The 12,746-nt window shown below is 56.0% G+C and overlaps 1 protein-coding gene across 1 annotated transcript in view; it reads left to right on the plus strand.

Moving 5' to 3' along the window:
- PPP1R18 (protein phosphatase 1 regulatory subunit 18) overlaps window positions 1-6,783 on the plus strand; it is an 8,697-nt gene extending 1,914 nt beyond the window's left edge. The window contains exons 2-4 of the mRNA XM_006146327.3: window positions 3-139; window positions 4,550-4,757; window positions 5,928-6,783. Of these exons, the coding sequence (XP_006146389.1) occupies window positions 3-139; window positions 4,550-4,757; window positions 5,928-5,947 (365 nt within the window). The 3' untranslated portion in view covers window positions 5,948-6,783. The remainder of the gene's footprint in view (window positions 1-2; window positions 140-4,549; window positions 4,758-5,927) is intronic.
- The last annotated feature ends 5,963 nt before the right edge of the window (window positions 6,784-12,746 follow it).

Consider the following 12,746-nt stretch of genomic DNA (forward strand, 5'->3'; position numbering starts at 1 on the left):
AGCCACAGCCGACCCTGCAGTCCCGGGGGCTGGGAAGAAGCGGTACCCGACTGCCGAAGAGATCTTGGTGCTGGGGGGCTACCTCCGACTCAGCCGCAGCTGCCTTGCCAAGGGGTCCCCCGAAAGACACCACAAACAGGTAGGGGAGCAGCCAGGCCAGACTTCGGAGAGGCCCACGCATGGCTTCTCTCTGGACTCCGTCTTTCTTTCATTGTGATCCCCCTGTCTTCTTGTCTCTCTCCGTTCTTTCCTGCGGATTCCTGCCAGCGCCCTTCCTCGCTCACGCCCTTCCTCGCGGCCCTCCATTCACTTCTGCGCCCTGCAATCCTGCCCAGCCATCCTGCCCGGTGCTCACTGGCTGTCTCTGGGTGTGTCTTTCAGGGTGTGCCCGGGCTGCTCGCTCTGCCTTCCCTCGGGCCCTGACCCCTCTCCTGCCCCTTTGCTTTATTTCCTCTGAGTCTGTGACCTACCCCAGCCCCCTGGTGGGGGACCGGGCCCAGGCTGACAACCTGGAACCTGAGGGGGCAGAGGAAAGTTCTGTCCACTGTAGGTGCCAGAGCCCTGGGGGAGGCGGGGGTCAGGGTGACCACAGGGAGAAAGGGCACAGAAGAGTGAGTGGAGGAAAGTCTCCCAGCCCCTCGGAGGAGGGGGCAGAGCTGATCAGGGGACATCCTAGGATGGGGGGGGAGACAGAACAGGGCCAGCCAAAGAGGAGAGAGAGGCTTTGGAACTCAGAGTCTGCCCCACGGGAGAGACGCACACAGAGGCCATTTGAAGTGGGTGACCTCGGGGTTGCCCACCCCCAGCTGGGCTACTGCTTCAGACAGTACTCCCTTCTCTCTTGGGACAAGAAAAGCCTTCTCCTTGTCCAAAATCCCCCCCGCCCCTCACTCCCCCTCCTTCCTCCCTGGCCTTCCCCTCCCTCCCAGAGCTGGCTCAGCAATCGGTTTTCCCCTCTCTTCCTGCCACCCTGGCCTCTCTGTCCCCCTAGGGTAGAAAAAGACAGAAGTGCTTTGGAGGCACAGGGCTGAGAGCAGTGAGTAGTGGGAGCTGGGGACAGGGTAGGGGTGAGGCCGGCATGGGGGCAGAGCTTAGGCCTGAGCAAGGACCTGCAGGGAAGTGGGAGCAGCCAGGCTGACTTCTCCCCTCGGCCTGGCCCAGCTTCTTCCTTATACCCACGGGTCAGTTTCCAGCTCGGAAACCCCCGGGGGGCGGGGCGGGCCCCAGTCGGCCGGACCCTGCAGTCCCTCTGCTGGGCACGCCTCTCCCAGGGCAGGAGACAGCCAGTCCGGTCCTCACTCCTGGGCTCCCGTGCCCAGATCTGCTTTTCCTTAAGGTCAGCGGGGAGCAGTGGGCCCAGAGATCTGGGTTACGAGGACCTTTGGTCCTCCAGTTCATCTTCACAGGCAGCTGCAGCTCCCATCCCTGGCGTGGTCCCTAAGAGTCAGGGCACCCCACACCCCTCTGACTGCTACCACCCTCCCCGGGCCGGGGCCGGGCCGGGGCTGGGCCGGTGCAGAGGAGAGGGGATGGGGATGGGAAACGGGAATCCTCCCTGGGGAGGCGATCAGAACAGTCACTTCCTCCGGAGGCTGGCTGTGCCTTCAGGGAGGAGTGAGCAGGGCTTGGAGCTGGGAGGCCCAAAGCCCAGGGCCCATCCCAGGGAGGTCAGGGAGCCAGGAGCCCAGTGCAGGGCAGGACCTGCGGTGCTGACCATCCCCAGGTCAGGGAGCAGGGGAGCCGGAAGCAGGTCGCCCAAACAGGAAGCCTGGGGCGGGGGCCGGAAGGCTGGTGGGGCTGTGAGAAGCCCGGGCCTGGGCCTGCCAGGCCCGCTCAGGATGTGGTGAGAAGAGGAAGCCGCCGTGGGGGTGGGGAGGCAGCGGGAGGCCTGGACCAAGGCAGGCCTGGGTGCGCCTTGTCCCAATCCCAGCCTGCCCAGCGCTGGCTCGGGGTAGGACGACCTAGTAACTACTGCAGGGAAGCTCCTTCACTGTCCACCCTGCCACTGGAGCCCAGGGCTGTGGGTTGTGCCCTTCCCCAGAGGCCCCACTGAGAGGCCAGCCCCTCCCCTCCCAGCCTTGCGACCTTATATAGCTGATGGGAGAGGAGCGGGTGAGTCACCCCTCCCACCCCCCACCCCCTTAGGCTGTGCATTCCTGAGAAGCCCAGTCAGAAGTTGGGGTGGGGGGAGGCGGGGTGGCGCACAAGACACAGACCGAGCAGATAATCAATGACAGAAGTTGGTATTCCAAAAGGGGACGTGCAAACAGAATGGGTTCCCCAAAGTTTGGGTACACCTGTTGGTGCCAGAACCGGCAATGGTCCCCTTGGAGATGCGTCAGCCGGTGTCACCGCTGTCACTGATTCAGTCAGCAGTTCCTTAGACACAGGCTTAGGCCGGCTGCGGGGGGGCCGGGCCACCCCACGCTGGTCCCTCGATTTGGCCTTTTCCTGGGACCTCACTGAGATCTGGACAAGCAGTTCTAAGCCCCTCGGACTACAGGCGTGAGCAGGATAAGTCAGCTCTCTCGTGGGCTCTAAGCTGGGGAGTAGTTATAGGAGACAATTTGAATGGGCGGAACTTAGAGCATCAGGAGGTGGGGGGTGACAGTGGCAACTTCAGAAGAGCCCTAGCAGGAAGGCCAGCAGGAAGGAGTGAGGCCTGGAGGTGCTAGAGGAGTGTCCAGGCCGAGGGCATGGCCAGGGCGCAGGCCTGATGGGAGCACACCGGTGGGCTGGGAGGAGATCCAGGCCAGCACGGCTTGGAGCATCCTGCAGGCTCCGCTCGGACTGGCTTTTGCTTCAGTGAGAAAAGGGGGGTGGTCGCAGGGTCCCCATAGTCCAGTCCCCGAGTTCTGGCTTCCCAGGGGACCCAGGTGTCAGCTCCCACACTGCCCTGAGCAGCCACCTGCCCAGCCACCTTCCTGGCTTCTCACCCCAGTCAGTGTGGGGCCCTAAGCTGCAGGGCCCCAGCCCCATGATCGGTGTCAGGAGAGCAGGTGTCAGGAGGGCCTGAGTGGGTCACCTGGACCTTCCCTTCCGAGGAGGCCCACCCTCATCCCTCTGTTCCCGGCATTAATCCCACCTTGCCCCTTCCCCTGAGCTTCTTAAGAGGGCCAAGGAGAAGGGGAGAGGCAGCGAGCACAGCAGGCTCGCAGGCCCCTGCTCGGGCACAGGCATGAGGAAGTTCCTGCCCCCTCTGGTCTTCGCCCTGTGTCTCTGCTGCCCTTCTGTGGACCTTCCTCTCTGACCTTGTCACTCCCCAGCTGTACCTTCCAGGGACTGGGGGCTCTTCTTCCCCACCGTGTGTTCCACTGGGCCTTCTGCTCGGCTCCGACCCCTTCCCAGGCCAAGTCCAACTGCAGAGAGGGGTCGGGGCGGGGCAGGTGTCCAGGGCACTGGGTTGTCCAGGGGGCAGCAGGGGCCCGGAGGTACAATGTGTTGTTCTCTCTCTCTTTAAGAATTATTTTATTTATTTTTTTGGGGGGGAGGGGAGAGGATTTGGCTATAGGGCGTGTGCACTCGCCAGACAGACAGAAAGAGACAGAGAGACAGAAAGCAAGAAATCCCCCCCCAGGGGGTATGGCCATGCCGCAATCCCTTCTCCTCCATTCTCCTCTCGGGATCTTGGGCACGCACGCACACGCGCTTGGTGTGAGTTTAAGCCACCAGGTCTGGGACGCGAACTGTGGTCGACTACGTGGGAGTCCAGCGACATAGCCATTACGCTAACTGCTGGTCCCAAGAATTATTTTAACTTTATTATCATTTTCCAGTTTGATCAGAGAGAGAGAGAGAGATGGAAAATGAAGCAAGGCACGAGGTCCAGGACTCCAGTAGCCATCAGCCGCGTGGAGCCCAGCACCTTTAATGACCAGGCCAGCATGGCCCTCGGTTCTTCCTCTTCTTTAATTGCCAGAGGGCACGGGTGCTTACCAGAGAAAGGAAAACACTCCTCCATGGGGTGTGGCGCGGTTAGGCTGCAATCCTCTTTCCTCCCTCCTGTGGGGATTCGGGCATGCACGCACATGTGCCTAGCATGCTTTTCCAGCCACTGGGGGAGGGATTCAAACCGGGGTGGATCATGCGGGACCCAGCTTCCTGTGCACAGGGCTTAGCCACTGCACTGTGGGGTTGTTCCCCAATGAGTCTGTTCCTGCTTTGGCTGGGACTCCCTCCCCAGTCAGCTGGAACCTCACCTCCTCTGGGAAGCCCACCTGATTGCCACCAGGGTGTGCAAAGACTCGTTCTGATTACAGGACCACTTTCCACCTATTTTAATTTCTTCCTGTCCCCCACACTCTAAAGAGCAGGGAACACGGTCCTGTGTTACTCGCTTCTGCCAAAGCGCAGGCCAAAGTCTGGTAGTGAGCTGAGGTGACCCAAGAGGTGAAATCCAGGATTGGAGAAACTGATAGAAACCGGGCTCCCAGAGAGGGCTGGGGGTGAGGGGGAGGGTGTCAGCGGGTGCTGGGGCCACTTTCTCGGCCAGCTTTGCAGGCCCGCCCCCCTCTGCTGAGCTGCCTTCCCCGCTCTCTCTCCCACTCAGCTCAAAATCTCCTTCAGCGAGACGGCCCTGGAGACCACGTACCAATACCCCTCGGAGAGTTCAGTACTGGAGGAGCTGGGCCCGGAGCCTGAGGCCCCCAGTGCCCCCAGCCCCCCAGCGGCCCAGCCCGACGACGATGACGACGAGGAGGAACTCCTGCTGCAGCGGGAGCTCCAGGGCGGGCTGCGCACCAAGGCCCTGATCGTGGGTAGGTGGAGGCGCCGCTGGCCCAAGGGCGCCCCCTGGTGCCCGAGCCTGCACTGCGGCCGCGGCGGGGGGCGTAGAGGAAGGTTTCATGTTGATGCTTGAATGGACCTTGGTAAAGCCTTAACTAGGCCAACTTTTTTTTTTTTTTTAAGAATTCTATTTGTTTTTAATTTGACCAGAGAGGTACAGAGTGAGAGACAGAGTGAGAAAGCAAGCCGCCAGGCCTGGGACTGGAGCTGCCATCAGCCATGTGGGAGTCCAACCACCATACCACTTGCAGGCCCCTCTTTTGAAACTTTTTTCCCTTTTTATTTTATTATTATTATTTTGCTATAGGGCATGTGCACTCACCAGAGAGAGAGAAGGGAATGGCCACCCTGCAATCCCTTCTCTTCCATTTCTCCCTCCGTCTGGGATTTTGGGCACGGGTGTACACACACCCTGCATGATTTTCAAGCCACTGGGTCCAGGACCTGTACAGTGCAGTCAGCTATGTGTCTAGCTGCCCTGACCCCCACAACGTCGGCTGGCCCCACAGATGGGGGAAGCTGAGGTCGATGAAGTGAGGTGCACATTCAGTTTCCAAATTTCAAAACTAGGGCTCTTTCTGTGTGCTCTGGTCTGGTTAAAGCACAGCGTTTGGGTCAGAGCAGCCCACTTTTTTTGGGGGGGGGAGTTTTTGCTAAAGGGCACGTGTGCTTACCAGAAAGACAGAGACAGAAAGCGAGAAATCACTCCAGGGGTGGTGGCGATGCCACCATCCCTTCTCCATTCTCCTCTCGGGATCTTGGGCACGCATGCACACGCGCCCGGCGTGAGTTTAAGCCTCCGGGTCTGGGACTCGAACCATGGTCAACTACGTGGGAGTCCAGTGACACAGCCATTCTGCTAACTACTGATCCCGGGGTAGGTCATTTTCGTGAAGCCCCTAGAACTGTGGTTGGATGCACTGCACTTCGCCTCCCCGGAGTTGCTGTGGGGACTAGAGGAGTTAGAGGTTGCCTGGCCCAGTCGGAGCGAAGTGAGAGAGGGCCGTTGCCCTGGGTGGTGCCAGGCACCAGAGCAGGAAGGCACCGGGGTTTCTCCATGCCGCCCTTCTGTGCGGGGACAGGGCGGGGGCAGCGGGAGATCCAGGCCCCGCTCACTGCTGTGGTTGCTTTCTCTCCCACAGATGAGTCCTGCCGGCGGTGACCTCTTCCAGCACAGAGCCACACCCCCTCCTTCCCAGAACCGAAGACCCCGGAGCCCAGAAGGTTCCGAGCAGAGACCCTGAGAATGAGCCTTTCAGGGCAGGGCGGCAACACCCTCTGACGTGCTTTCCCACCCTGCTTCTGCGGCAGAGCCAATGGTCCCGGGTCCCCCCTAACCCACGTCGCTGGTGTGGCCGGGTCAGATGTCCTGGTTCCCCCCGGGTGAGCACCGAGTGCTGGGGAGGGGCCCAGAACTCGCTGTGGGTGGAGATGGAACAGCCCCATCTCCGTGGCAGGGAGCCTTCGTGATCCCCCCAGCACCCTCTGGGGACCCTCAGGATTTAAGCAGTGTTCCCCGGGAAGGCCTAGACCCCACGGCACTCCCAGGGCGCCCCCTGCCTGCTCCCTCGGTCGCTGCCCTTTTGTTTACAGCCCCTGTCCCTCTTGGCCGTCTCCTGGTTTACAAGCCCACCAGCTCCCGGCCCCACCTGCCAAAGGCCCAGGTCTGCCAGCCACGACTTGCCGTGCCCACGTGGAACCCTCCCCCTTCTCCTCCAGTGGTCTCGCTGGGAGTGGGCAGGGGTGCGGCTTCCTCCACTTGCGCTCAGTATTACCGTGCCTCAGTGTTCCCCATGTGGGAAGACTGGGAGCCCTAACTCTGTACCCCTGATGGTTATTTAATGCTCTTCCTGGTGGTTCACAGGTGAATCGAACCGCAGTCACGTGGGGAACTACGTAGGTGCCTCCCTCTGCCCCCACTGCTCCCCTATATCCACTGTCTATTTTGTTTGGTTTGGTTTTTAACTTTCTGTAATAAAATGGAGCTCTCTCCCACTCTGTTGCTGCTTTAGGAATGAAGTGCGTGCAGAGGAGGCTTGTGGCAGGCCAGGGGGAGAGTGTTAGGGCTGAATCGGGAACTCGGGGCTGCGTGTAGAAAGGGACCTGTGCACGGGTTTCTGGGGGGGTGGGAGGGCCACACCAGACGTGCCGGGAGAGCAGACCCCTTGGGTGGACTCACTGTAGGACCCCCATAGCTGGCACTGAAAACATACACGGTGAGTTCCAGAACCACTAAATGAATGAGTAGGTGAGCACCAGAGAGTCGGGGAGGACAGCCCGAGTACTCAGAAACCGTGAGCGCGGAGCCGGCGTGGCGCCCCTCACCTGCCATTTCACTTCCTGAGGGTTCATGTACCCCCAGCCAACCCAGGCCCGAAGATGGCAAACGGGAAGGCCCAGGGTTACACGGAGTGCGAAGGGCGACATCACAGAGCCCGTGCGATTCGCTTCATCGCATTGCGCGGGCATTTCGGCATTACAAGCGGGGCCAGTTCAGTGCAGTAAGGTGTGCGTGTGCATTTTAAGACATTGTAAACTTATTTATTTATTTCAATTTGGCCAGAGAAGGACAGAGTGTGTGAGAAAGTGAGAAAGCAAGCTGCCAGGTCTGGGATGTGAACCGAGTTCAGCGCCCCTCACCACCATGCTGCCTGCCAGCCCCTGTGTGTTTCCTTTTTAAAGAGAGATTTTTGCTGTAGGGTATATGTGCTCACCAAGGAGATGGAGAGAGAAAAAGTGAGAAGTCACCTCCCCAGGGGGAGGGCCACACTGCAATCCCTTCTCTTCTATCATCCTCTCGGGATTTGGGGCACACATGCACATATGCCTGGTGTGATTTTCAAGCTGCAGGGTCCAGGACTCCATTTTGCCACCTGCTGACCTTATTTTTTTGTTTCTTTTTAAATATTTTGCCATAGGGTGCATGCACTTGCAGGAAAGAGAGATGGTGAAACTCCCCTCAATGGGATGTGATTCGCCTCAATTCCGTCTTTCATTTCTCCATTCTGTGTGTTTTCAGTCTGCCAGGTTCAGGATTCGAGCTGCATGGTTGGCCACGTGGGGTCTGGCTCCCTTAACCACTGGACTAGAGGACTGGTCCAACAATAAGATACATTTTTTTGTTAAAATTATTATTTATTTTATTTTACTTATTATTTTGTTTGCTATAGTACACATGCATTCATCAGAGACAGGCAGACAGAGAGAGAAAGAGAGAGAGGGAAAGTGAGAAAGCAAGCCACCAGGTCTGGGACCGCGGTCGGCCATGTGGGAGTCCAGGGCCTTAGCCACCACACCACCTGCCAGCCCCCAACAATCAGAGAGAGAGAGAGAGAGAGAGAGAGACCACATTCACATAACTGTTTTTTGGAGAGATTTTTGCAATGGGGCCCGTGTACTTGGTAGAGAAAGCAAGCAAGAAATCACCCCGTGGGGGGATGGTCACGCTTCAGCTTCAGTCCCTTCCTCATTCTCCTCTGGGGGTTTTGGGCACACACGCACACACACATGCACACACACGCCTGGCACGAGTTTTAAGCCTCCAGGTGTGGGACTCGAACTCTGGTTGACCTCATGGGAGTCTAGAGACGTAATCATCACGCCATCTGCGGTCCCTCACATGACAGTATATTGTTATAACTGTTCCATTCTGTTTTCACCTAGTGTTGCTCTCACTGTGCCTAACGGAGAGGTCTCACTTTATCACAGGCGCGCTCGCATGGTGCGTTACCGCGGGCGCGCTCCAGGAGGTGAGAGTAGCGCGTTACCGCGGGCGCGCTCAGGAGGTGAGAGCAGCGCGTTACCGCGGGCGCGCTCGGGAGGTGAGAGTAGCGCATTACCGCGGCCGCGCTCGCAGAGGTGAGAGCAGCGCGTTACCGCGGGCCGCTTGCACAGGTGAGAACAGCACGTGCGGCACAGGGCTCGGCACGTTCACGCTTTCAGGCATCCCGCAGGGGCTTCTGCGGCGCTCAGATAAGGGGCCCACTGCATAGAACGACACCGCCCCCGTGGCTATCCAGGGACACTTACCACAGTGCTCAGGATTATGAACAGTACGTCTAAAACTGCTGTAAAATTTAGTGAGTATGCCAACAGCAAATGGCGTGATGGTTACATCGCTGGACTCCTGTGTAGTCGACCGCAGTTCAAGACCCAGGCCCGGTGGCTTAAACCTCATGCCTGTGTGTGCCCAAGATCCCGAGAGGAGAAAGGCTTGTGGCATGGTCGCCCCCTATGGGAGAAGGGGTGCTCTCTCACTCTCCTCTCTCTCCCTCTCTGTCTCTGTCTGGCAAGGCTAGCTCACGTGCCCTCTGGCAAATCAAAGCAAACACAGAGGTGGGCCGGAACACAGAGGTGGGCCGGCAGCTGGTGTGGCGGTTAAGGCACTGGATTCCCACATGACCACCATGGCTTCAGTCCGGTATCCAGCGGCTTCAGGGTCTCGCCGGGTCCATGTGTGTGCACGTCCCAAATCCCAAGAGAACAGAGAAGGGACTGCAGTGTGGCCATCCTACCTGAGAATCTGTATTTCCTGCCAGCACATGCCCTCTATGGCAAAAACCTTAAAAAACAAAATGAATGAGTTTCCGGGACCAGCATCTAGTGTAATGGCTATGTCGCTGGACTCCCATGTAGTCGACCGCAGTTCCAGTCCCAGACCCGGTGGCTTAAACTCACACTGGGCGCGTGTGCGTGCGTGCCCAAGATCCCGAGAGGAAAATAGAGGAGAAAGGATTGTTGTGTGGCCATCCCCCCGGGGGTTGATTTCTCGCTTTCTGTCTCTCTGTCTCTCTGTCTCTCTGGCAAACGCACGCACCCTATAGCAAAAACCTCTCAAAAAAAACAAAAACAAAACAAAACAAAAAAACAAAAGAGCACTTTCCTGGAAAAGTTGTCCTCTGATAAACAATAGGTTATATGTCCCTAAAGGTTTAAGAACCAGGGACCAGCAGTTAGCGTAATGGCTATGTCGCTGGAGTCCCATCTAGTCGACTGCGGTTCGCGTCCCAGACCCGGTGACTTCAAACTCACTCCAGGCATGTGTGCATGCGTGCCCAAGATCCGAGAGGAGAATGGAGGAGAAGAGATTGCGGCGTGACCATCTCCCCTGGGGGGTGATTTCTCGCTTTCTGTCTCTCTGTCTCTCTCTGCCTGTCGAGCACACGCGCCCTATAGCAAAAGTCTCTCAAAAAAAAAAAAAGTTTAAGAACCATCAATAATTCATGGCTTTGTTGCCAAGTTGTAGTTGACAATGGGGAATTTTCCAATTTCAAAGTGTACCTTCTCTTGGGACCAGCAGGTGGTGGGGTGGTTAAGGTGCTGGACACTCCCACATGACTGACCACAGTCTGAGTCCTGGACCTTGGCTTGCTGTCTCACTTTCCACATCTCTCTCTCTGTGTCTCTTTCTGGTTAAATTAAAATAAATGAATAAATAAATAAAATTAAATAAATAATTTTAAAAGTCTATCTTCTCTGAATGTGGAACATACCTATTTTTCTCATTAGGCTTGTTTGGTTTTATAGCTCTCTGGAGGGGGGGGCCCATTACTAAGCCCAGACTGTACTAGGAAGTCAGTCTTAGCCAGGGGTCTCCCATGCATTATTATTATTATTATTATTTTCTTGGAGAGGTTTTATTTTGCTATAGGGCACGTGCGCTCGCCAGACAGACAGAGAGAAACAGAGAGACAGAAAGCAAGAAATCACCCCCCAGGGGGGATGGCCACACCACAATCCCTTCTCCTCCATTCTCCTCTCGGGATCTTGGGCACGCACGCACACGCGCCCGGCATGAGTTTTAGTCACCAGGTCTGGGACTCGAACTGCGGTCAACTACATGGGAGTCCAGCGACATAGCCATTACGCTAACTGCTGGTTCCCTCCCATGCATTATTAACAAGGGCGCAGTGAGGGGGTTAAAGTGAACTCGGGAGGTGTGGGTAGGGCGAGACTGAATGAGTGCATCACCAGTTAATTAGATAAAGGTCCTACTCAGTGACCAGGAAAGCCGAGGCCGGACACGGAGACGCCAGGGTGCCCACAGTCCACCTCGGACAGAAAACAATGTTTCAGAGAGTCAGCAATACAGATTCCCCGTGGCTGTCACCTGGAGTAACACTGTTGAAGGTCCTAACAGCAGTGTCTGGTTCACTCCAAATAATAATACAAGTCCAGGCCCTCTGGCAGTGGTGGTGAACGCAGGGGAGTCCCAGCGGCGTGTAAAGCCCCGAATCCGAGACTTGAGGAGGGACTGCAGCCTGTGGCAAGGTCATCCCCCCGGGGGATGTTTTCTCACCTTCCCTGTCTCTCTGGTGACAGCATGTGCCTTATAGCAAACTTTTTTTTTTTTTGGAGAGGTTTTCGCTATAGGGCGTGTGCACTCACCAGACAGAGACAGAGACAGAGAGACAGAGAGACAGAAAGCGAGAAATCACCCCCCGGGGGGATGGCCATGCCGCAATTCCTTCTCCTCCATTCTCCTCTCGGGATCTACACGCGCCCGGTGTGAGTTTTAAGCCACCGGGTCCGGAACGCGAACCGCAGTCGACTACGTGGGATTCTAGCGCCTTAGCCATTACGCTAACTGCTGGTTCCCCTTATAGCAAACTTAAAAGTATGAAGCAGGGTCAGAGATCGGACAGCACAGTGAGGTTCAGCCTCTCTCTGTCTCATTTTTTTTTTAGAATTATTTTATTGAACTTTATTTTATTTAAGTATTTATTTATTTTAACTTGACCAGAGAGAGACAGAGAGAGAGAAGGAAAGTGAGAAAATAAGTCATCTGGTCCAGGACTCGAACCGCGATCGGCCATGCAGGAGTCCAGCCCCCTTCACCACATCACCTGCGGGCCCCCCGCCTCTTTTTTTTTGTTTTTTTAAGAAAGATTTTTGTTATACAGCATGTGTGCTCGCTGGAGAGACAGAGACAGACAGAGAGACAGAAAGACCCTTCAGGGGGGATGACCACATCGATAATTCCTTTCTCTCTATTCTCCTCTTGGGATTTGGGATGGACGGACAGACACAAACACACACATGCTCCGCATGAGTTTTAAGCCATCAGGTCTGGGACTTGAACTGCATTCAACTACGTGGGAATCCAGCAACATAACCATTATGTCATCTGCTGGTCCCAGGACTTTGAATTTTTCATTCTCCTCTCAGATCTTGGGCATGCTCACCCATGTACCCAGTTTTAAGTCGCCAGGTCCAGGATTCGAACTGCAGTCAACTACGTGGGAGTCCAGCAAGGTAACCATTGTGCTATCTGCTGGTCCCAAGTTCAGTCTCTTTATATTTTAGGTTTTGCTATAGGGCACGTGTGCCCATCAGAGCGGGGGAGTGAAACATCACTTCCCCAGGGGAGATGGCTGCAACACAATCCCTTCTCCACTTTCCTCTGGGGATTGTGGGTGCACACACGCACACACGCACACACACACACACACACACACACGCACACACACACACACACATACACACACATATGCACACACATGCACACACACACGCACACACACACACATGCACACACACACACACACACACACACACACACACACACACATGCCCAGCGTGAGTCCGAAGCTGCCAAGTCTGGGACTCGAAACCAGGAGCCAGCACCTCCATGCCACCTCTGGCCACAGCCTCTTTTTTCTTTTTAAGGAATTATTTATTTAGGGGCTGGCAGGTGGCGTGGTGGTTAAGGGTGCTGGGTTGCTACATGGTCAACCGTGGTTCAACTCCTGGACCTGGCAGCTTGCTTTTTCACTTTTCCTTTTTCTCTGTAGTCAAATTTAAAAATAATAAAAACAAATGTAATTAATCCAATGAATAAATAATTTTTAAAAGATAATTATTAATTTTATTTATTATTATTATTTTTTAATTTCGAATAGGGCAAGTGTGCTCACCAGAGAGAAAGAAAGAGAAGGAAAGTGAGAAAGCAAGCTGCCCGG

This window comes from Tupaia chinensis, unplaced genomic scaffold, assembly GCF_000334495.1.
Source record: "Tupaia chinensis unplaced genomic scaffold, TupChi_1.0 Scaffold000176_1, whole genome shotgun sequence".
NCBI classification, from domain to species: domain Eukaryota; kingdom Metazoa; phylum Chordata; class Mammalia; order Scandentia; family Tupaiidae; genus Tupaia; species Tupaia belangeri.